The 26,236-nt window shown below is 42.3% G+C and overlaps 1 protein-coding gene across 1 annotated transcript; it reads left to right on the top strand.

The window, feature by feature from the left end:
* The first annotated feature begins 864 nt into the window (after positions 1–864).
* On the top strand, positions 865–25,095 carry grm2b (glutamate receptor, metabotropic 2b). The gene is made up of 6 exons (XM_027155838.2): positions 865–1,458; positions 6,759–7,392; positions 17,794–18,631; positions 19,462–20,525; positions 23,462–23,642; positions 24,070–25,095. The coding sequence occupies exons 2-6, from the start codon at positions 6,871–6,873 to the stop codon at positions 24,141–24,143; spliced, it is 2,679 nt and encodes an 892-aa protein (XP_027011639.2). The 5' UTR covers positions 865–1,458; positions 6,759–6,870; the 3' UTR covers positions 24,144–25,095.
* Positions 25,096–26,236: the final 1,141 nt, after the last annotated feature.

Raw genomic sequence — 26,236 nt, 5'->3', positions numbered from 1 at the left:
TATATATATATATATATATATATATATATATATATATATATATATATACTAGACACTTACATTTCCCTGCTCAGAACACACTCGATCAGGCATGTGCAGATATTAAATATTCACAACAGCATAATTGCCTTTTACACATTTTCCTTCCGATTGAATCATAGCCAATTCCCTCTCACGATTTCTCCAAACCCTGACACCCTGAGTGTCTCCTTAAAACATTTTTTATATGAAGGAACATTGTCTGGTATTTTCATTTTGCTTGTTTTTTTGGTGTTTATGATCATTTTTAGTGACACTCATTCATGTCTACTAGCATCTGGCAGCAGTCATGAATATATTGCACGGATTTATGGTTTAATGACGGCTACGTTGAAGAAAGACGCTGATTACAACGACCTTCATCCTAACATTCTGAGAGAAACACTGGAATCCACAGCGCTGTTGAATTCTTTAATCTGATTGCTGAGAAGGTGTTAATTAATTTTCCGATATTAGTTTGCAGGTTAATTCAAATCTGCAGGACCTTTTATTAAACTGTGTTCAGACTCATAACATGATAATAGATTTGTAATAATATCACACTATAAAAGCTGTAGGTGTCCAAGTGGGAGATCTATCAGGTGGATCAGGCTGTTGCTCCTGTTTCTGCAATTCCTTATTGTGTGAAGTGAATGGATGGAGCTGGAGCGTGTGTGTGTGTGTGTGTGTGTGTGTGTGTGTGTGTGTGTGTGTGTGTGTGTGTGTGTGTGTGTGTGTGTGTGTGTGTGTGTTGTTCAAGCTCCACCTTTCCCCGATGATGAGCAGCGTGAGCAGACACAGGGTCGCACTCCTACAATCGCATCACATCACATGATACAAGCAAACACACACACACACACACACACACACACACACACACACACACACACACACACACACACACACACACGCACAAAAACAAAACAAAAAAAACACACACTACAGGAATGTGTTTCCAGTTCTATTATTACATGAATAGTTCGTTTTCCACCGAGTCTGAGCCTGCGCAAAGTTCCCTTTGGGCACAAGCTCAGTACTGACTGGATGAGTGACTTTACTGTGTGGCTGTGTGTGAGAGAGTGTGTACGTGTTCTTCAATAGAGCGAGAGAGAGAGAGAGAGAGAGAGAGAGAGAGAGAGAGAGAGAGAGAGAGAGAGAGAGAGAGAGATTGTGAGAATCACAGGAGAACCGAACCGGACCGGACCTGTCAGCGGCGCGCGCGGTGGAATCATTTGGCGCACCGGAGAAATTATTGGTTCACTCAATACGCATCTATCTTTAGACTTTATATTGTTTTTGTTTTCTTTACTCTCCACTCTGCTCTGTCGTTTCACCCACATATGGGCTTTAAAACAACTTAAAGAAGATTAACTTTCTTATTGTTTGGTGTCGCGATTTGAGCGGAAAACGGAAAGACGGGAAAACTTTCATTCTTAACAGGTAAGAAAGCTTTTAATCTGTCTGTCTGTCTCTCCCTCTATCTCTCTCTCTCTCTCTCTCTCTCTCTCTCTCTCTCTCTCTCACACACACACACACACACACACACACACACACACCTGAATGCAGATTAGCCGTGTGCGTGTTTAACAGCACCTTTACATTAATAAGCTCATTCAGACACACTGATCTCCACACAGCGCACTGCAAGAAAACAATGTTTTAGGTCGCATCTGAATCTCATGCTCTTTCTGTCTGCCTACCTGTGAAAAGAAAATAAATTCGCATGCTGTGATGCCAGTGAAGATAACAACCACTCCGATCTGTTCTTAATCATGTGCCTTAGATATTTAAGGTTTCCAACGCTTCCAGATGTACAGATAAAATCAGCGCGCGCGCACGCACGCACACACACACACACACACACACACACACACACACACACACACACACACACACACACACACACACACACACACACACACACACACACACAAACACACACACACATCTCAGGTCTGAACATCACTGCATGTGAATATCACAGAAAGCTCCAGGTTTATTAACAGCCTACTGTTGAACAAAGAAAGTAATTGCTTTGGATTTTTCATTAAAAGTCCCAGGGATGTGATGGTGTTATGATTGGGAAAATGTTCCCAGTGAAATTTCCAAGAAAAACGATGTCAAACATGTTAAATGTCAAACAGTTCGGTTGATCGTACGGTGTTTCACTCTCATAAACAAACCGTACTCTTCCTTCTACCTTTAGTGTGCGTCTTCAGCCTGGAAACGTAATTAACGTGTCTTTAATCAACATTCGAGATGCATTATTGGATTTTAAGGACCACGTTTATGCTAAAAACAAATGAAACATAAACCTCATGCACAAAACAGGTCTCTCGACGGTGCCATGCCAGCACCGATTAAAAGTAATATAGTACCTGTTTTTCTGACAACATATAGGAGACTATTCAAAATTCATCAACTTATTCTGCATGGAAAGATCCGAACATTAAGGTCAGATAGCAGATTAAGTCCTGTGTCTTGACCTGATTCGTCACAATAAAAACGTTTGATATACATTTGTTTGATATACATTTCTCATGAGAACTCTTTAACTCTCAGAATGTCGAAATAACTCTGTTATATAACGTCGCTGTGGGTGTTGAACCAAAGATTTTAGTGTTAATTAAACACTGGGGATTTTGCTGTGAATTACTTAAATGGCCAGCGAATGAATCATCTCTCGTATATGATGATGAACTATTTATAGGAACTTATTTCTTTAAAACCTCTCAACTTTAACCCAGCTGGCACATTTGTACAGGACGCATCACCAAGTGGCAAAACCCAAGCGGCAGAAATGATTAACTTGGCCAAGACACAAGGGCTTTCACTCCTTTTCTATTACAGTAGCCTATGCGAATATATCTGCCCTCCTACCTACGAGTCTCTGTGATGCTATTCAAGGTCCTCGGTCTGATTTTCACGGCTGTCGCTGCTGTGACAGCGGAGGCTTAATGTGTCTTTAGTGTTCTTGCTAAAGAGACGCAGTGTGTTGTGATGACAAAGGCTGTGCTCCATTCAGGTCATATATAAGTATATACTAGTTCTGGATAACAAAGCGCCTCGATAACGTGGTGCTTTGAATGACACGATTTCCCGAAAGAGTAGGGATTTCTCTAGACAGCTCTACAGATAAAGCCCACTTCAGCAGTCCTATAGCAGATCAAGAGAAGTCAAAGTCTGTAGTTTCTCAGCTCCAAGGAAGACATAGTGACTTGCAGGGGAATGACGAAGTGACTAAAGGCAACACCGTATGGTTTATTCTGATGTGTATAATGTTTCTATTCCAACTTCTGTCCAACACTGCCAAATTCATGTTGGCTTTAGTACAAGAATCGTAGGCAGCAATTCTGCTTTTTTTTTCAGGATCAGGATCAGCTTGTCCAGCTGATGATGTCTCCAGTTCGATCCTGAGCTCGGGTTACTTTTCTACAGCTGTATCTCTCGGTGAAGTTTTAAAAGAACCCCGATTGTGCTTCCGTGTTGAAAAAGTTTTCGAGAACAAACCCGAGCTATCCTACAGTTCTTATCGTTCAGTGAATTCATAACAAACCCTTGAAGATGCGCTTCCCTACTAACGGGGAAAAACTTCGCACACATCTCTCGGAGGAGCTCCGCTGTTTATGTCCACTGTTCTAAGCTTTACACTCAAAGCCAAGAAAGAGATCCTGCTGAGATCAAACCGTTTGTTTTGTTTTTTTTTCTTATGAAGTATCCCATCATGTATGCCATTATCCAGCTTCCCTGTGGTTACCTAGGAACATCTGACGTTTGAGCGGTGAATTCTGTGAAAAGCCAGTGTGGAACTCTGTGAAAATCAGATTACGTCGGAATGACGGAAACGATCCCACAAACTGATCCATAAATCCTAATTATCGATTGCAAACGTGACAAAAATGCGAGGGAAGCGGTGCTCGATTTGGTGGCATGCTATAAATCTTATGGTGGGGATTCTACTTATTTATGCAGAGTGTTAACATAAATACTCGTGTGTTTAATTTCGCTCGAGGAGATTTAGGAGCGTCGTGTTAATTGAACAATGAACCCGTAAAAAGCTCCAAAATTCAGAGTTCACCACCAAGAAAGAACCCGGTTTAAATCGATCTAATATTCTAAACAAGATCCTGTAGTTATCCGATCGATTCTGCCACAGAGTCAAGTGGACGTCCTGAAGAAGAGTCACGAAACCACTTTTTTTTTTTGTCCATTTCTTTAAAGCTTCTCCAGATTAAAAGGCATCTTGAAGTCAAAACAGGCATTTGATTATGGGGACGAACATTCACCATAAATGACATGAGGCTAGCATCTCTGTGTCTGTTTTTCACAAAACAATTAAGACTTCATGAATAAAACCAAAATCCCCCACCCTCCCTAATTTGTCATATCACTTGATATATCACTCTGTGGAAGAAAAAAAATGAACCGTTTCAGCTGTTATAGTAAGCTGTAAAACAAAAGTAAAAACATCTTAGAATATCGTATTAAACATAAACGGTTAGCGGTGGCGGAATTCGACTCCTATGGGAAGTGTTAATATACAGTAGGATCGTGAACCTGAGCCAGGACGTGTAGGTGATGAGCTGCGCAGACTGCAGACGTCTTTCTGTCAATTATTCCTAGTTGTTTCGGACGTCGTGTGCTTTCCCGAGATGCGCTTCTGTTTGCATCATGTTGCACAGACTGTTACGAGGTTAAGGATGATTTAATATCACTTTCCATAAGTGTTGTTTTCATTACCAGAACCCTGAGGCCTGACCCACGCGTATAACGTATTACTCATTATTTTTGGATCAGCATGAAGAGAAGAGAGTTTTTTTTCCTTGTTCCTTTCCTGATCGTCTCTTCTCTGGCCTGATCATGCTACATTACCTTGGCATTGAGTGTCCCATTAACTCCAGGCCTCAACCTTGGTGATGACACAGAGAGCCCAGCTGCTCCCATCTGCTGCACGAAAACCAAGGAAAGATTTGATTTTAATGCCAATTAAATATTTTGCGTGGCCGCAGTCGCTGTTCCCTGCTGGTCGTCTACACGGCGGTGAGCCAGAGCGTTAGCCGTGATGAGGGTGAAGACAGATGTCAGGGATAGCTGCCATGAAAGAGTCACAAAACATCTCTGACTTTCCCAGAGGAAACTGTCTACTTAAATCGAAGACTCTTAAGACTCTTACTTTTGAAGATATGAAAAACAGCCAAAGAAACTGTAACGTAGCTGCAATACTGGTGCAACAGTTATATTTACATTTAATGGAGTTAGACTATTAAAATTCATTCAGCACTTTCGGGGGAAATTGGTAGGAGGTTTTGAACTGGCCGACACACTTCATCACGTCCAGATGATTTTTGTTTGGTAAACGTGTTAAAAATGATTAAAAATTAGCAGTAAAACCTTTTTTGTTTTGTTTTGTTCTAAAATTTTAATCAGTGGTTTTAATATTATCCATGCATGATATTCGTTAGATCTCACCGGACATGAACCGATCATATGTGCGGTCGGAGTTCAAATCAGGAAGCTGTTTATTTTCTCCTTGTGATATAATAATCTTTACGTATCCGTCTTTCGTACACATGTCTTGCGTTCGATTTCGGTTGTTGATATCTCATTATTACCATCGTTCCCTGGGAAATGAAACCTTTTCGGGTTTATTATTGCCACCTGTCAGCTCGACAAAGACAAGTGGAAAAGCTTCATTAACATTTCATGCTTCATTATTTTTTTCAGACTTAGACCATTATATTACTTTAACCCATTATTTCTTTTATGCCTGTCTTTTATTCCCATTCATAAGGTCACTTTAACCGAGTTAGTCAAGAAACTTTTTTCCTGCCTCCACATTTATTAGAAAAAAAATTAAGTTCCTTAATATGTTCGGTTATAATAAAAAAATATATATATATTTTTTTTTCTTTACGTCTTCAGTCGCCTGCTGTGTTTGTTCTTGCGCGATGAAAGATCTGGAATTAATTGCTATATGCTGCTTACCTTTATCGTGGCACCTTGTTCCCCCCCTTAACATACCCACGGTCTGCAGTTTCCATGGCAACGGAGGTCGAGGAAGAAGACTTTAATAAATACGAGGATGTCGCTTCATTAAAATGAACGGCAAGAGTTTGGTGTGGAGAAAAAAAAAACGGATCTGGGGGACAGGAATACCGGATCTGCATAACGTTAATGGCAGGATGACCTGTTGTTAAAAGTTTCTAAAAGAGAACATGTCAGTTTGATGTCAGGGGATTTCGTCTCAGACTGCAGATGATGTTTAATATCTTTCTATAACACCTATTAAACCTCGCGAAGTTCAAATGGATTAAACTTGCATTTTCTTAGCAATGTTAAATTACAGTTTAAATAAGGACTGTTAATGATGAACATCAGCCTGAACACATGAAACCTTGCTTCAATAAGCCATTAGTTGTAATTGGTTGCTTTTGGTTCTTTGCCAGAACTGAACACGCTCTGAGGTTTCAATAAAATAATCAAATCATTAAATAAAATTAATGAGTCAATAAAAGCAGCCCAGCCTCCATGACACAGAGGTCAATCTAATTAAACGGCTAGACGGCTGTGTATATTTTCTCTGCCTAATGCGATGTCTAATGATTAGCACGATGTCTGGTTTTAATCAGAGATCAACCGGTAGTCAAACATTAGGCGATGTTAAGTGGTTTGATTAAACGTTCACATATGAGATACAGACAGATACTGATGCTTAAACTCCTTCTTTGTTCCTCTTTCAGGTCCTGATACAGCCCAGAAAATGCAAGAACATTCACTGGAAACATTAACGGTCTATAAAATACAACAGCTGAATATCTAAACCGAAAGCAACAACAGGCCCTTGGATCAAACATGACTGTGCTTCCAGTAAGGATCCTCTCTCCTGTCATGACTCCTCTAGTTCTCACTATGATGGCCAAAATCCTGCTCCTGCTCGTCACACCCGTCCCAGTTCAGGCCAGTCCGAGGTACGTCCCGGCACTTCCCGGCGCCAAACGGGAGATCGTCATGGATGGCGACCTGGTGATCGGTGGCTTGTTCCCTGTACACGAGAAAGGCGAGGGCACACAAGACTGTGGGAAGATCAATGAACAGCGTGGGATCCAGCGTCTTGAGGCCATGCTCCTGGCACTCGATGAGATCAACCAGGACAATCGCCTCCTACCAGGTGTCAAGCTGGGTGCTCACATCCTTGACACCTGCTCCAAGGACACTTACGCACTGGAGCAGTCGCTGGAGTTCGTCCGCACGTCTCTCACCAAAGTGCACCAGCCCGGGTTCATCTGCCCCGACGGGTCCAACCCGGTGCCAGACGAGGCTCCGCTGGCTATATCCGGAGTGATCGGGGGATCGTATAGCGATGTCTCCATACAGGTAGATAATTCTCCCGGGTGCCTCTTAGGGTTCATATGATGGGTGCGGTAGTCAGGTGTGCACAAACGTTTAGCCATGTAGTGAACCATGAGGGGTTTACAACCCATTAGGTAGGTGCAAAAGCCATTGAAAGGTTCTACTGAGCAAAATCAAACCATTGTTGTCCTAGCACATGTACAGGTAGCTGTAGCCTGCTTAACCCGATTGCGTAATGGGTTCGGTGTCTATAGGTTTGAATCCTGATTTTTTCCTGCCAGCATTTTTTATTCTGTACCCTGGGACTTGAACATATTCGAGGCTTATATGGTGACATCATCCTATAGATGGGGTCTAATTAGATTGTAGTTTTAGAGTGTAGTCCTCAAGGTTATTCTCATCCAGTTGTGTCACTTTAGAGATAAGATGGAAGGCTTAGATTGAGCAGGAAAGGAATTTATCTGACATGAAGGCATAAAATTTATTCTCTGATAAATCACAACACAAAGTACTTCAAATATTCTTTGATAAAATATTCCAACCGTTGACCGACTCCACTGTTGGAACAATGGTACCAAAACCAAAATGGTAATTGTTTTTAAAAATTATTTATAGTTTCACAGGTTGTTAAAACGTCAGTGCTGTTTTGTCGGGTATTATAATAATATGATCACAAAATATCCTTGGTATTTTTTTCATCTGTGTAATTAACGCTTTGCTTCAAGTACAGTATTTTAAAGCACAGGAAATTACTGTGTAATCAGATAACATGAAATGACCAGAGCAGTACCGACACTTCGAAGATGTCGCTTGTGCATATTAATAGCTGACATCTCCATGGAAGGTGTCGCAGCTTTATTATTGTCTGAAAGGCAATTTTGTGGCAGTAAAAATTCTCTCCCCACTTTGGGAATTTCCTGATCTGGGCTTTCAGCCTTCCTGAACCCCCGACAGGTCTGTCGGCACTCGAGTGTCTTCTTTTTCCTGCACTTCACTGCAGAAAAGCCGTGAGCAGCGAGTGTAAGAATGGTTAATTACCAGCTCCTTCCTTTCGGCTGTCACTGCCAGGGAGAGGGCCGAGCTCTAATTATGTTCCCATTGCATAATTAGGTTTGGTTCTTTGTTTTGTTTGCACAAACTTGACCACCTGAGGGAATTGTAGTGTTTTCTTTTATGCAAGAAGCTTTAGTGGGGTAAAAGTCAAGAAACCCTCAGCGAGTGAATTGTACACTGGTTTGATTTTTATCCAAATATCCAGAAAAAAAACATGCCAACATGCCAACCTTCATTACTAGAGATGTAATTACTGCTCCAAAGACAGATAATTGTTGTTTTTTAAGTTCTATTCATGGACCGGTATTTACATTTGTAATTGTCTCAAAAATAAATCAAACACGTTACCAGACTGTGGATGTAGTTAACTACATGTTATTTTTGGTGCTTTATCACATCCTTTATCTGAGTTCCTTGTCCGGATAAACAGCACATTTTTTGTAGCCTTCACATCCCCAGAAGCGTAAATTTATCGATTGGTGGAAAGTGTGACTTTTTGAAATTTGGTGGCCCTCGTCAATTTTGAGTTTACTTAGAGGCGTGAAGCGTGTCTGCGCTATTCTCCGAGATGCAAACGGCCTTTTGTGCAGCGGAATATTTTTATTTTTTGGACGACCTAGATAAGGCGGTAGGGCTTCCGAGTTTAGGCGGGACGCCTTAACTGAAAAGTGCTGCGGGAAACCCTGCAATGGATTGTTGAATTGTTGAATCAAGGTTTAAACACAAGGGGAAAAACAGGGTCAATGCTAGTTCAGGAGAAACGAGAAATTATCAGGATTAATTAAACACCAGGATGACAGGAACAGGAAGCACAAACCATATAAGGAAAGGGGAAGGGCCATTTTCTACATCCAAAATGGCAGAAGACATAATGGTTCACGCCAACGTCAGGAGATCGCGAGGTTCCTAAAGACACCAGAGCTTTTCTTGAATCGTTCAGCCACACTTTTTAAAATTTGTTTCCATTTCTAAAATGATCTGAACTTACTTTATTTGTCTGATGTTTCGGGGTCCCGACTTACCAAACACGGATTTATGGGTGGACCACTCAATGGAAGTTGCAAGCATATGGCAAAACAGATCTTTAGGCTCCTCCACTGTTGTTATAGTTAGTGTTCTGTCAATGCTAGTCATTTCCAATGCAACACAGTTATTTTGGGCCTTTTTACACCCGGTCACTTCATGTGTTGTCTCTGATCCGATAGCTATCTGATTTGTTAAAACTGTTCCGTTTACATCAGGCCACATAAACGCGTCTCGGCGAATAGGATATCGATCCAATCTTTCTACTCCCGCCCAAAATGCTAATATATTTTACCTCATTTCCGGGGTAATTGGTGTCTGCGGTTTTCAGAATGCAATCAAAAAGAAGACGAAAAAACTTATGTTGACGTTTATGCTACAAAAAACAGCATTTACTGTTTGCTGCATTTTCGCTGGTGGCAGCAGCACGTTTTAAGCCCCAGCGAGACACCTGGGTCAAAGATCACCTGCGAGTGACGTCCTTCCGTTTAGGAGGAGTATAGCGCTGACGTATGTGGCTTGAACAACCACATTCATTTACACCTGTCCAGTTTCATCTGAAACGCGTCCCAGACCACCTCCTGAAGGGGTTCGAAACATCGGATTTATATCCGTCTCAAAAACGTTTCGGAGGGCATTTAGACCTGGTCTCTTTACCATCGGATAGCTATCGGATCACAGAAAACGCAGGAAGTGACCAGGTGTAAAAAGCCGATAACTTCTATTCAATAAAAAATGTACACAGAAAAATGGACCAGGATACTATCAGTTTTAAAAAAAACGTGCTATAATCACTGATGAGCTTCTGCCATGCTTTTCTTGTTATATAATCTACCAGAAAGATACAAGTCATGCACTACATCTCATAATCCAAAATAGCACCCACCAAATTATCCTTGCTCTAGATCACATCATAGCTCACAGCAGGTGGAATTAGAGTGGCTTCTCAAGCCGGTTCCTCCGTCTGTGGTAGGACTATCACAGCCCCAGAGACACTATTTTGGCAGAACCCGAGCCACCTGTCCTCCTCTGAGTCGAAGGAACTAAGAGGAGCCTTCAGGCTGTCTGGAGCTCAATCAGCCTGCTGGCACGAAAAAGACGGCGCTTGGCATGGGCCCTGAGCAAACATGATGTGGATGAACACGCATATAAAACAGACAACACATGGCAACGACGTCCTAACCGTTTTAGAAACCGGGAGGGGTTTTTTTTTCCTCTCCTCACAAGTTTTTTTTTTTCACCACACACCATCTGGATTATAAGGCAGAACGGAGAAGGACGTATTAGGAGTCACTAAACGATGTTAAGAAGTCTAACGTAATGAGTGTATGTTTATATTACAAGCTTCACTGCACAAGATCAGAGCTGTCAGTCTTAGAGATTCAGATCCATAAAAAGTGCCCTTATCTCACTTTAGTGAGCGTAGTGGTCTTTAACGTGAGCATCCCACATGCACACATTGATTGCTTGGGCAATAGTGTTAGAAACTTCTCATTAGCTTTTGGTAGCTTCCAGTTTCTCTTGATTTGATTTTAAAAATATTAAGTAAACCTCAAGGAGGGGGGGGCACGGCGGCTTAGTTTTTAGCACGTTCGCCTCACACCTCCAGGGTTGGGAGTTCGATTCCCGCCTCCGCCTTGTGTGTGTGGAGTTTGCATGTTCTCCCCGTGCCTCGGGGGTTTCCTCCGGGTACTCCGGTTTCCTCCCACGGTCCAAAGACATGCATGGTAGGTTGATTGGCATCTCTGGAAAATTGTCCGTAGTGTGTGTGTGTGTGTGTGTGTGTGTGTGTGTGTGTGTGTGTGTGTGTGTGTTTGCGTGAATGAGAGTGTGTTTGTGTGCCCTGCGATGTGTTGGCACTCCGTCCAGGGTGTATCCTGCCTCGATGCCCGATGACGCCTGAGATAGGCACAGGCTCCCCGTGACCTGAGAAGTTCGTATAAGCGGTAGAGAATGAATGAATGAATGAATGAACCTCGAATCTCCTTATGCTTCTAATAATAACTGCTGTCAACGTCCTTCATTGTTGCTATGCTGCGCTGATGACACCGGATGATATGCACATGAGCCTTGGTTAAGGAATCTCACTTCACATCTTGTTCATGTCGCAACACCACTCATCAGACGAGTATCTGATTTAGAACCACGAATACGCAGAAAGGCGTACGCGTGCCACTACAACCTAACGTGAGCGTAGCCTAATACAGGTATGTGAGCATATTTCAGGGTGCTATTACGAGTCCCGGCTTCGGTTTCACCTGTTTTGTGGTGCGTGTGTGTGTGTCTGATGCTGTGCTATCTTTGGTGTGCATGTTTGTGATATAAAGATCTATATTTGAGTGTGTGTGTGGGTGAGATTGGCACACTCCTTGTGCGGTTGTCTTGAGAACGAAACGCCTTCCTCCCAGGAGAAGGAAACAATAATAAAACACACTCTCACACACACAGAGTTGTAATAAATGCTGAAGTAATAGAAATATACAGAATCTTAATATTACACAAGAACGATCCTTCAGTAGTCACATATTACAATTACAATTAATTCAGTTCATGCACGAAGCCTGAGGCACTCTGGAGTTTTCATTCTGGCTGCAACATTTCAGTCCGGATCTGTCACTCTTTTCTCCGAGTCTTCCTGTGCTCTAATTAACGCGGCAGAATATTGCCTAGGTTACCGTGTGTCTGCATGAAAGTTTGGCAGATTCTCCAGGCGCACCGTAGTTCACACCGGCTCTCATAACGCAAACCGAGTGCTAGTCAAACAGCTGCTTTCATCTTTCCGGCTCTCGTCGCGTCCTCCAGCAAGTGAGAAATAAATTCTGATATATTTTGCACAAAACTAATGCTAATGCTGTGCATGCAGATTATCAGGAATAATAATTGTGCATGTGGTAACATGCACGGTGAAATCGTCCTTGAGGGTTTCTCAAAGGTTCTCCTGTGAAAACAATCCTTTTATGATTGCAGTATATAACATCATCTAACCGTTTAAACATTTAGTCCATCGCATGAACTCGTATCGTCAGTTATTTATTGGAAGCTTTCTATTCACGGAAACAAATCCAGGTAACATCGTGGAAAGATTCATTTTTACCTTATTAAAGTAAATTTAAAAAAAAAAATAAAAAAAACTCATCATGTTATAGAACAAAGTACAAACTGTAAAGTAATCTGTCCTGAAGATGTTCCCAGGTCAGAAAAATTTCCATACCAACTGTTAACGAGCAAACAAGGCAACGACACTGGAGACTCCTTCCATAAAGGCCAAATAAACGTCACCATATAAAAAAAATATTTTATTTATATCCATTTATGATGAGCGATCACATTAGAAGTCAGTATTCATTCATTCATTCATTTTCTACCGCTTATCCGAACTTCTCGGGTCACGGGGAGCCTGTGCCTATCTCAGGCGTCATCGGGCATCGAGGCAGGATACACCCTGGACGGAGTGCCAACCCATCACAGGGCACACACACTCTCATTCACTCACACACTCACACACTACGGACAATTTTCCAGAGATGCCAATCAACCTACCATGCATGTCTTTGGACCGGGGGAGGAAACCGGAGTACCCGGAGGAAACCCCCGAGGCACGGGGAGAACATGCAAACTCCACACACACAAGGTGGAGGCAGGAATCGAACCCCCAACCCTGGAGGTGTGAGGTGAACGTGCTAAACACTAAGCCACCGTGTCCCCCAGAAGTCAGTATATGTGTAGAAATGTTAACGTGTTAGAACAAGCACCATCTGAGCCAGTGTTTTAGAAAATTCAACACAGCTTCTGACCAGTCAAAAGAAAAGAAAACAAAACAAAAAAATTGTGAGCTTTCAAGCTAGAGCAGCTCCAAATCAAAGAGAGAGAGAGAGAGAGAGAGAGAGAGAGAGAGAGAGAGAGAGAGAGAGAGAGAGAGAGAGAGAGAGAGAGAGAGAGAGAGAGAGAGAGAGAAAGAGATAGACTCACCGGATGAGGTGTATTAATACTGTATTGCTGTTCAAGAGTCATCTATCCTCTCGGAGTTGCACAAGGTCACTCACACAGAGACATTGCCTGTGCGTCATGTTTTAGAGAATACTAATAAGCGATATGCTGCATGTGAACGCTCACCGAGAACCTGCCTTATTCGAAGTTAAAACACATTGTGGGAATTTACAGTCAATATTAGGGAACTAAACTGCAGCAAAATTCAAATGACACGAAATCCTGTGAACCTGAAAGTTGAAATTTATTTTTTCCGTCAGTTTGTTTGATCTGAGTGAGTGAGTGAGTGAGTGTGGAGTGAGGCTCTTGTTAACTTCCCTGGCTGTAGCTGTTAGTGCTGTAGCTGTGTGGGATGCCCACACGCCTGGCGCAGGAGCTGATGAAACAGATGGGCCTTTCATGTTGAAAGCAGGACGGTAAAAAGCGGCCGAACCGCGTCACAAGACACTCCGCTTTCGATTCACTTCGCACACGGGGTCAAACCACCACACCGCTTCACCTGTGTGAAGCCTTTCAGTCCCCGGCTCCCTCCGTAGCGTTCACGCTTTTCTGTTTTATCCCCACTTTCTCTAGCTCACATGCTTACTATTTTTATCATCCTTGTATCTCAAACACTTTATTCTCTCAACTCTCTTTCCCTGCCAAAATCTGTTTTCCATTTAGTAGCGACATTCAGGACTTTCTCATTCAGGACTTGTGCTGTTAAACAACCTGCTCAGATATTCAAAGTAACGCTCCAGTCTCATCAAACATCATAAATATCGTCTTGCACCTTTTAGCACCGTTCGCTACGTTTTCATCATACCTATGTGAGGATCGAGCCAGAATTAAAATGAGCTCTTTTATGTTAATGAATACAGCTTAGCTGCACTTTGCTGGATAGCTAACTAGCCAATAAACTAACAAGCCCTGGTGACTAGCAAGTTAGTTCTAGTATGCTAGCTCTCTCTCACGTTTAGAGATGTCAGTAAATTCTCTAACAGGACACCGACATACATGCGTACTGAACATACATAGAGGATAATGAGATGATAAACATTTATTAGCTGTGGAGAGCCCGAATATCCGTGTAGCGATAGGACGTTTCTCCTTTCCAAGTGTGTGTCTGGAAAGTGTGTAGGGTGACGGACTGTTACCAAGATCTTAGCTGGTCCCTGTCAAACGCTTCGGTGCAGATCTGATACACTCCACTTGAGATTGTGGATGCCAAATGAAAGGGAAAGAAACAAATGCAGTGACACGTAAACAAAATCTTAATGCACAAACGTACTAGGTTTGAACCTTAAGACAGTCTGAACAGGACGGGTTTCCCTCGGTAGGGAGTTGTGATAGTGAACCTGTTTTTTCTTCCTGAACAGACTCTATCTTGTCTAACCAAATCACATTCCCTCAGTTTCTCCTCCTCCGGTCGGTGATTCGTCTGGTCTCCGTTGACCCTGAACCCCCCGGGCTCCTTAAACATGGCTGTCGTGCAGTGTCAAGCACGTGAATGTAGACGAGGCTGTGCTGTCTCTTATTTTATCTAGCATTCACATGTCATGTCCTGCTTACAGGGCTACCGTCAGTTTAAACCCTGGTACCCCTAGGGTATTTTGGGTGTTTATGATTCTAGCTTTTTTCTCCATTCATTTGTTCATCTCTACCAACTCGTTTATCCTGATCTCCCACAGGGACGCCAAGAACAAGGCAGTAATACACACTGGATGATCCCCAAGTTCACTGCAGGTCCACGCACATTCATTTCACACACACTTTGCAGCAGTTCACTCACCAGCATGTTATTGGACTGTGAGAAGAAACCGGAGTACTGATGGAAACCCTCACAGATACGGTGCTAACATGTAAATCTCCACACAGACAGAAAACCAAACTGTGGAGGAAAGCTGTGAAGCTGTGAGGCATCGACACGACCCGCTGTCCCGCCATGGATCTTTACTCGTCTATTAAAAAATCCTATACATAGTTTTACATAGAAACTTCCACAAGTCTGAACTTGTACAGTCACCGAATGTCACTTGACGCATGCTTTCATCGAGACATTAGGATCTATCTGAAATCTAAAAGAAAAGGTACCAGAAAGAATGTTTATTCATTCATTCATTCATTTTCTACCGCTTATCCGAACTTCTCGGGTCACGGGGAGCCTGTGACTATCTCAGGCTTCATCGGGCGTCAAGGCAGGATACACCCTGGACGGAGTGCCAACCCATCACAGGGCACAAACACACTCTCATTTCACTCACGCACTCACATACTACGGACGATTTTCCAGAGATGCCAATCAACCTACCATGCATGTCTTTGGACCGGGGGAGGAAACCGGAGTACCCGGAGGAAACCCCCGAGGCACGGGGAGAACATGCAAACTCCACACATACAAGGCAGAGGCGGGAATCGAACTCTCAACCCTGGAGGTGTGAGGCAAACATGCTAACCACTAAGCCACCGTGCCCCCCCCCCCCCCAAAGAATGTTTAGAATATGGCATGTAACCATTTTCAAACAGAATATACACATTATCATCCATCCATCCATCCATCCATCCATCGATTTATCAGGTCCTTGGGTGTACCAAAAACAATTCAATTTTAATACTTTACCTATACGATTGTCATATGATAAATATTGGCACATCACAACAGTATTCTCTGGAAAATCTGCTCAGACCAAAGAGATACTCGTACTCGTCTGCACTGTAAAAATGTTTTCCCTTCAAGTGTTTTTGTAGAATGTTAGAACCAATAAATTTATAAGGAACCCTTGAGCAAACCCATTCTTTTTTAATTTCTGCCCCTCTGATTGTTTAACTCTGGTACCACCAGGCAGTAGCATTACAAGTGCGCTGTGTCGCATATTTTTTCAAAGAATCCCTTAGCCACGTGCATGCGGAAAAAGATGCAATAACATCATATGTGTCATATGTGTCTGGGGGTATATTAAGATAGATTTGCCTTAGATGGGACTCTCAATTGGAATTTAAGGGTGGGAGAGAGAAAATTAGGAAAAATACTCCTCTTAGGAGTACTGTTATTAGATTGAGTCTATTGAGCAGTGCCACATCGCAGGCTCATAATTTGAATGTATGGAGTGTCTCAGAGGGACATACGACCTAGGGTCAGTTCGTGATGTTCAAGTAATTGTAAGTCATTAAAATACAAAAAAGAAAAAAATCGTTCCTAAAGCAGAACAATTGGATATGATGCTCTGATGCCTATGATGCTCTGACTAATGGTCTTTTAATGTGTACAGACTCATGCTATAGGTGAATCCTTCTAGACACTTTCTTTCTGTCATTAGCTGGCGATCCCCACAGGCCTAATTGTCACTCCTATTTGCAGAGTGAATGGATTCCCCGAGTTCCTCCAATGATTGCTCTGAAGCTTTGGGAAATAAGAATGTAGATGCAATATCCACCTGAACGCCTTCCTGAACGTTCATGAGCAAACCACAGCTATAACAAAAGACAAAGAATAATTGGCACCTCCATATCTAAACAAATATTTTTGTCTCCATTGTCTTTAATTGTTTCATCCATATGAATGTTTTACACTGAGAGTAAGCAAAAAGTTTGGACAAACTCAAAACTTCCCCCTTCCCACCATGCCAGCTGGCACCATTGTAGTGAACCATGAAAGGTAGATTTCAACACCTAAATTTAACCCGATCATGCTCTGGGATAAATATAACAATATTCCTTATCTGTTGTTTTTGTTTGCAGCTGTTATCTCGATCCATCACAATGAAAACTGCCCAAGTCCCATGGTTAGGCAAGCAGAAATGATTGACCCAGATGAGTTAGATAACGAATGGAGGTTCTGTAGGATCCGAATCACTCTCCATGCTGAATAGATATAGAGCCAGAGGCAATCTGTTCATAGAGTGCGGACATGGGCAGGAACTGAGATTGTAGCATGTGGCTGATTGCTTGTCAACAAGCTTTGCCGAGAGGCAATGGCTATCCATCTAAATTGATTTGTGTGGAGACAATGTGACCGGAGGCACAATATGTTAGGCGGACTCTATCGCTAAGTCAGTAAACCTGCTGAATTGCCCAGGTACATCCGGACGTCTACACTTTCTCTTGTTACTTGACACACATCACTTCAGGGCACAAAACCAATAATTGCAAAGTTTAGAGTCCTAACTGTTTAACTGTTTTGGATTGTACCTGTACGCAGTATATGCAACATTTAGAATAATTTCTAAATTCCCAAAATCAAAGAAAAAATCTTCCCTTTGCTTATAATGTAGCTATAAGCTACCTTTAACAATTTGGTGCACCAGCCTCATTGCTGAAAAATGTCTTGTAAGAGTTTGGAATAGGACCTCAGAATTTTCTTTTCTCCTCCCCAATTGTCTACAGGTGGCCAACCTGCTGCGGCTCTTCCAGATCCCTCAGATCAGCTATGCCTCCACCAGTGCAAAGCTGAGCGACAAATCCCGCTATGACTACTTTGCTCGGACCGTGCCACCAGACTTCTACCAGGCGAAAGCCATAGCTGAGATCCTGCGGCACTTTAACTGGACCTATGTCTCAACAGTAGCCTCGGAGGGTGACTATGGCGAGACAGGCATTGACGCTTTCCAGCAGGAAGCACGTGTGCGCCAGATCTGCATCGCCACTTCGGTCAAAGTCAGCCGGTCCATGAACCGGGGCAACTACGAGACTGTGATCCGCTCGTTGCAGCAGAAGGCCAACGCCAAAGTGGTGATCATGTTCACACGCAGCGAGGATGCCAGAGAACTTCTGGTTGCAGCAGCACGCATGAATGTAACCTTTAGCTGGGTGGCTAGCGATGGGTGGGGGGCTCAGGAGAGTGTGGTACACGGCAGCGAGAAAGCGGCCAACGGGGCCTTCACCATCGAGCTCGCGTCTTATTCCATCCGAGAGTTTGAGGACTACTTCACCAAACTCAATCCTGAGCTGAACACACGTAACCCATGGTTCAGAGAATACTGGGAGCACAAGTTTGGGTGTCAGCTGCAGGAACCGGGCTGCGCCAGGCACAGCCTGAGAGATGGCTCGTTCAAGCAGGAGTCAAAGATCATGTTCGTCGTGAATGCCGTGTACGCAATGGCGCACGCGCTGCATAACATGCGGCAGGCCGTGTGCCCCAACACCACACGAGTGTGCGATGCCATGAAACCTATCAACGGCAAGAGGTTCTACCGGGAGTTCATTCTCAAGACCAAGTTTGATTGTGAGTAACGTGACTGACAATAACAATGTTTACCGCAGCTTAATAAAAGGTACTTTAAAATGAATAGCAATTGCTGGAAGCCAGTGGGACCAATTAGCATGATTTGCTTTGCATAATGCTAATTGCCAACGACTGTCTTTCATTCATTATCAGCAGTGTTTATCCATGAAGTGTTCTCGTTAGAAAAAGAGGAGAGCTCTTTCGCTGAATGTTCAAGCATCACTAAGATGAATAAGTCTGTGGTCTATGTTGTTTTTATTGCTGATTAAAAGGATGTTCCTAAATCTCAGATTTGAATACGGTAATTATTAGGTCACCCCACAGCTCCAGTCAGCCTAGCAGCTCAGTGAGAAACTAGGATGAGAAGCACAAAAAGATCTTTAAATCTGGTCTGAAAGAAAGAAAAATGTTGATTCAGTAAGTTAGTGTTTAAGTGTTTCACAGTTTTTAATCATTAAATGCCACACTTCAGGAATTCAAGGCAGTACATCAGAGGCACTGCACTCGGTTTCAGCAATAAAGCCCATGGGGTTTCAGCAAAAATCCCACCAATGGTGTTTCATCTCTCTAAGATCAGTGGAGACGTTATGTTTGTTCCATTCTCCAGCTGTTTTTTGTTTTGGGGCAAATTTCAGGTGATAATTAGCAACCAAAGCTAATCAGGTGGTGATAATTAGCAACCATTGCTCAAAGCATTAGTATTAAAAAAAAACTTTGCTGAAGGCAGATTATTTTCTGCATGGTAAATGTGCTACCATTTTTAATTCAATATTGTCCTTTTACTAAATTTCACTGCTGTTTGATTTTCTTTTCTTACTATTCCTTACTAGCTCCATTCAGACCTACTGATACAGAGAACGTGGTACGCTTCACCCCTTTGGGTGACAGCTTGGGCCGCTACAACATCTTCCACTATCGGCAAGAGAACGGAAGATATGCCTACAGGAAGGTGGGGTACTGGGCCCAAAGTCTGGTTCTTAACACTACCGTTTTACACTGGGCTGGAGGAGCAGTGCCGACCTCCCAGTGCAGCGACCCCTGCCAACCGAACGAGGCCAAGAGCATGCAACCTGGGGATGTTTGCTGCTGGATCTGTATTCCTTGCCAAGCCCATCAGTACCTTCTGGATGAGTTCACCTGTGAGGATTGTGGCTTCGGAGAATGGCCTTTGGCTAACCTGACTGGCTGCTACAAGCTTCCAGAAGAATACATCCACTGGTCAGATGCCTGGGCTGTAGGACCTGTGACCATTGCCTGTATGGGGATGATGTGCACCCTGGCCGTGGCTGGAGTTTTTCTACGGCACAACGACACTCCAGTGGTGAAGGCCAGTGGCCGTGAGCTGTCCTACATCCTCCTGTTGGGGGTTCTCTTGTGCTACGCCATGACCTTCATCTACATTGCAAAACCCACCGCAGTTGTCTGTGCCCTTCGACGTCTTGGCCTTGGCACCTCGTTTGCTGTGTGCTACTCGGCCCTGCTCACCAAGACCAATCGTATTGCACGGATCTTTGGTGGAGTGCGAGACGGTGCCCAGCGGCCTCGTTTCATCAGCCCCGCATCACAAGTGGCCATCTGTGGTGCACTTATCTCTGTCCAACTGTTGGTGGCATTGGTGTGGCTCCTGGTGGAGGCGCCAGGTGTCAGGAAGGAAATGAGTCCTGAGAGGCGAGACGTGGTGACTCTGAAGTGCAACAGTCTGGATTCCAGCATGCTCATGTCGCTCACCTACAACTGCATCCTCATCGTCCTGTGCACATTCTACGCCTTCAAGACTAGGAAGTGCCCCGAGAACTTCAACGAGGCCAAGTTCATCGGGTTCACAATGTACACCACGTGCATCATCTGGCTGGCCTTTCAGCCCATCTTCTATGTCACTGCAAGTGACTACAGGGTGAGTGAAGATGAAGTGCTCTACCCTGAACAATTCTCTTTTAAACCTATCGTATGCAGCCAAACCAAAATTTAATAATACATTATTAATACAAGTCATTTATGAATGAAAAAGTATGTACTCTTTAAAGGTGGGCTATTTTTCGTCATCGCTTAAAAGCTTCTAAATTTATCACGTAAACTGAAATAGCTTCAGAGTAAATGGTAACATTCCGCAGCAGCATAACGTAATTTATACAGTTTTAACATTAAAAGTGGGGACAGTTGGGAGTGAAGGTTGAAGGTTTGATAGATTCAGGTGGCCACTGAATTTATTGAGGTTTTGATAAACGTTATCTTCTTAGAGCTGATGAAGTGAAAACAATTGTGAGTAGAGAAGGACTAAAGCTTTCGAATACTATATTTATTCAACTCTAATAAAATTATCCCTGTCAGAGTCAGTTTAGAAATAATTTATTCCACCAATAACTACATAATCGGTGGGTGACCGTTCGATCCCGTTTTCCCATAAAACCATAAAAAAGTGAGTGTACATTCAAGTAAAATATTACACATCTTTTAAATGGGTAATTGTTTGTAATTCTGCTTTGATATTATGATGTTACTTTAATATTTTTATGCAATACCCATAATAACATCGATTTATTACATACGAATCTGACGTGCCACAATGGACGAGGCATTAAGTGACAGATGGCTTTTTAACGCGAGCTGCTTAACCAGATAATTCCGGCAAATCGACCGACGCAAACACACAAATCAGATAGTCATGAGCACGTAACACTAAAGTGTGTTACGAGTCCCTCTGGGAGACTGTGGGCGGCTTGTCGCACTTTATCAGCACACTCGTTTTGCCGTGTGGTGTGAGATGTCAGAACTCGGTTAGCTCCACGGTAAACAGAGTCATCAAGAACGGCCCGAGGCTGTGTAAGCAGCGGTGCCAGGCCTGCTCTAGGAAACAGCTGTCAGAAAGCATTCATGTGCCAGGAAGAAAACCACTGCTTCCTCATCAGTGCACAGTGGTGACTGGATTGAGAAAAAGTATCCCTAGATCCGTTTGAGGTGATGACAATAGGAGAAAAGAACGACATGTTACGTACATAAAGAGACAGACTGCAAGATAATTGATATGTCTTTAAAAAAATTAATAAATCAATAAATCAATATCAAGTCAAATGTCTATTCGTTAATTATGAATTTGGATAATCCACAGAAAGAGTAAAATTAAACTAAATGATAATAATTAAATGATTTTTCCCTGTCTCACGTAGCATCCAGTGTTACAGCAGGTTGTGTACAGAGTCGATGTGCTTGTACAATGTGCTTTCTAGGGCTTAGTCGGCATTAGGCGTACAGCCTCATCACATCATCCCAGCAGATCTCTGGTTTGTTGCTAGACCTGCATATCCATAGGACATGTTTGTGTTTGTTTTTCAAAGATTCAGAGTTTCAGCATTTGCATGACAGACCTAGCAATCGGCGGTATCAAGATATAGCAGATGTTTACAACGGTCTAAAAATGCATTCATAAAGCCCTTGGCCATGTTTAAAATGTAGAAACATAACTAATGATGAGCTGTGTCTCAGTATGAATACAGTTTGGAAAAGAATTACTTTTAATGTATTCTGGCATAAAAGAGCTTCTTGCGGCGCCGGGATTCAGCTCGGCACCCTCGGCCTCACAGACGGGAGCAAAGTGCAGCGATTGTCAGCTCAACAAAGAGATTTGTATTTTCCTCACTCTCCCTTTTTCTTCCCATAGCGGTTTGGCTCCTGTCACGCCTCACTTTGGTATTTTGTCCTGCCTTTTACGGCTCACCGCAGAGTAGCGCAGGGGGACGATCCCAAACGAGCTCCACTCGTCATGCGGTGATGTCTGTTGAGTTCGCGGTAACAATGAAACAAATTTTTTTTTGGGCTGGAGCACAAATAATATTCAGAGCCTGTGCTCAGAGACGGTTTTTTAAATCACTGATAATTCAAGCTGAAACGAGAGAAACGTTAAAAATCTGCTGGGACGGTAAAGCTGCGGTTTAAAACGTATAGACAGAAGGTTTTGTTTACATGACACCGTTTCCTGCACCGTGCAGGTCGATGACGTAAGCAGACGACGTCATCTTGTACATAACGTGACGCGTAGAACGTGTTATTACCCGTTATGAAAGCAGAGAAGAGGAAATGTAAAAGCGACTGATAAATCTTTTAGGATCGATGAAAATTAGGAGACATTCTGCCGAGTTAAGCAGGCAGGTTCTCTGAGTTCAGGAGCTCTGCACCATATGCTAAGATGAGTCCGCTGAACCTAACAAAGACCTGCTGGTGGGATCAAATGGGAATCTTCTGCCGCTAGTGTCTGGAGGATTGATGTTGACTCTCTTTGTCATTACTGGGAGGAATTGAACGACCTTTACTTTTATGAAGCTAAGTATTTAAGCAGGTTTTCAGGTAGTTCGAGATGAGCTGACAAATGATTTTAAAAACGAGTAGCATCGTCATAACAGCCTCTAGACGAACAGTAAGAATGTCATTAAACATTTGACATCATTGGTTCTATAATGAGGCACTGGTGTGAATAAAAACGAACGATTCTTTGCATTTTCTATCGTTAATTGGCTTTTTAATATTTAATCTGCTTCTTAATGTGCTGGAATATAATTTAGACTTAATTAAGAGTTTTAGACAAAGGGGGGGAAAGAAGTGCATTTAAGAAGCGATCAGGGAGCTTAATGTGAACGATGCATGCCGCTCAAAGACGTTGAGGATAGTGCAGATACGTGGCCTTCTTCTGCAGTGGATAATTATGTGAAAACCTCTGAGGAAAACTGAATAATGTGCTGAGAGTCATTTATGGATAATTGGTTGGAATTATAACCTAGTGCTCTATGACTCATCTCCAGCTTACACCTCGCCTCCCTCTGTGCACCCCACACCCCACAGGTTCAGACCACCACCATGTGCATCTCAGTGAGTCTGAGCGGCTCGGTGGTCCTCGGCTGCCTCTTCGCCCCCAAGATCCACATCATACTGTTCCAGCCGCAGAAGAACGTGACAACGCTGAGGGCCAAGGACAACCGGTTCTCCACGGCTGCTACGGCCCCCAGCTCCACCTACTCACATGGTAGTCAAAAACCTGCTCCGTCCTTATAAGGGTTAAAGGAATACTCTGTCTCATAGCTATTTTTTTGTTTGTTTTCTTTTGTTATTCTAAACAACTTACATGTCGTTTCTGTGGTAAAAACCTCACTATAGATGAGGTATAGAAAATTGCTGGTGTACAAAAAAAAGGCTGCATTGACTTTCTAAGATAAAAACTCCTAACAGTATACAGTAGCTACAGAATTTCCTCTCTATATTAACTCAGATTCCTTCCAGCGGATCAAGTGAGTGGGATTCGGTCTTTTGGAAACGGTGTCAACGGCCTTTACGGGCTTGATTGATCAGCACGGTTACACCGAGTTTGCATCATGTTTCTGTGCACGAAAGGTTAAGTGTTGAAATGTTTCTCACTAAAACCGACAATGAAACGACTGATATTTCATCCACAGCCTCAGCCGCGACCGTAGTTCCTACCGTGTGCAACGGGCGAGAGGTTGTGGACTCTACGACATCGTCGTTGTGAAGGAGGAAAGCACGACTACACACGACCACACACAACTACACTACAATATCTCCAGTGATGTCATGGATAAATCTTCTATCGATGCCTCTTCCACCGCGGGTGCTTTGCTCATCCGTTTCAGGCGCTTAAGATGGAATTCTATTAGACATTTACTTGACTATCTAAGAGCTCAATAATAAAAACAAATCCTGTAAATGTGACGATGTGGAAACAACGTGCCGGTATGGACTAGTAAGTAGGTTTGTTGCCACATTCTAAGCTACAAAACTTCGAGGGCAACTAACAATTGAATGATTTAAGCTTGGAATTGCTATAGAACGTCTGGTTTGGAGCTGTCTTTAACACGACTTTGTTGACATGCCCTCGTCAGGCGGCGGGTGCAAAAAACAATTTCTTGGATTTTATTTCGTATTTACATTTTGAAAAATGTTATATATATTACAGTTAGAAATGGTATTAATCTATATTAATCTAATCTTATATTCTATATTACATGTTAGAAAAATGTGGTTTATCCAACCACAAGCATTTGTGTCAGTTATTTAGCTGAAGGCAGCTTTTGGACCAGGTACGGACCCTCGGTCGTCTAACAATTCTACTTATTACGATAATGAAGAATTAAACAAGCAGAACAGGGGGTGAGGGGAAGTCAACAAGATCGTGTTAAAACAAATTGTGTTTTGAATGCAGTTGTATGAAGTGTGTTAGAGAAGTGAATGTTTTAAAATGCACTCTGGAATTTAAGGAACATTAACAGTAGATATTTGACTTTACATATTTATAAAATCTGAACTTCACTGAACGAAGCTTATCAGGTAACAATATTCTTCGACAGCGATTAGCGCCGAGACATGCTTTTCCAGCGTTTTTGCTGTAGGTACAACCCTGAAAAGTTGTTCTTAAAAATGTATAATGTTCTTAGATCTAATGAATTTATATAAACGACTGTGAAATTATTTAGACCTATCTATAAATATATATATATATATATATATATACTTATATATATATATATATATATATATATATATATATACAGTATATATATAATTATTCTCAGTGTTTGCTGTTAGATTAGTTCAGTGTATTTCAATGGTAGCACTGGGACTCAGATATCGTACATGTGACGAGAATAAAAGTAAATAAACAACTTTTCAGGGGGTGTATTTACTTTTTTCATGCTACCGATCATGAACTGAACATTAAACAGTGGTAGCTGTTAGATCTGTTTCCAGAAAACGATTGCATTTGTGAACACGACTTGAAGCAGAGGTCTGGGAGGACGAGCCCCGGATCTCTGCCACGTTTTACTTCGGTAGCTCTTTAGCAGAATTTGCGTTGTTCTTTACTTGTGGTGAATAAAATGTCCCATGTTTTCTTTCCATGCACTAGATTAGCGTCAATGCAAGAACAAATCTCTATAGTCAGTATTTCCTTTTGAACTTGAAGACAAAATCTTTAGCTTGTGAGGTTTGAATAAAGTATTTGAAAGTAGCTATAACAAAAAGGAATGTGTTTAAATGTGAACTTTGGTGAACCCATCAGTGCTATTCTTGTAATATATGTAAATAAACTTTTTTTTAATGACAATCCAGTCTGTTTCATTGCAGTTTAAAGAAATTAAAAGTCGTGCACAACAGAGTATAATCCATGTGTTTGGTTTATACTGAGTGATGGCATGACTCCATAACTTTGTATTGGATGCCACAGAATTTATAAACTATTCATAGGAGAAGGTTATTTATTAAAAATACTGTCGTCATTTCTGAAAAACCTCTGAAACCTACTCATGCTCCTGGTGTGGACATTTATCCACAGGACTAACTGGAGTAAACCTCGTTTATACAGATTAACTATTTCACCGATCAGGTTTAAATGTATTTTAGTTACAAAAAAAAAAGCTCAGTGCTTTTATATAAATAGAGTTAATTGAAGAAATATGATTAATGAAAAGCAACCAGACATCTGCACATTGTTCACGTCACATCATTTACTTTTCACTGAACAATATAAATATACTGTATTCTAAAATAACTAACTCTCTCTCTGTCTTCCTTCCTCCCTCTCTCTCTGGCCTTTATACTGTACTTATA

The sequence above is a fragment of the Tachysurus fulvidraco genome, chromosome 2 (genome assembly GCF_022655615.1).
Source record: "Tachysurus fulvidraco isolate hzauxx_2018 chromosome 2, HZAU_PFXX_2.0, whole genome shotgun sequence".
Taxonomy (NCBI): Eukaryota; Metazoa; Chordata; class Actinopteri; order Siluriformes; family Bagridae; genus Tachysurus; species Tachysurus fulvidraco.
The sequence above is the reverse complement of the archived record's forward strand: the minus strand, read 5'-3'. Positions and strand labels throughout refer to the sequence as shown.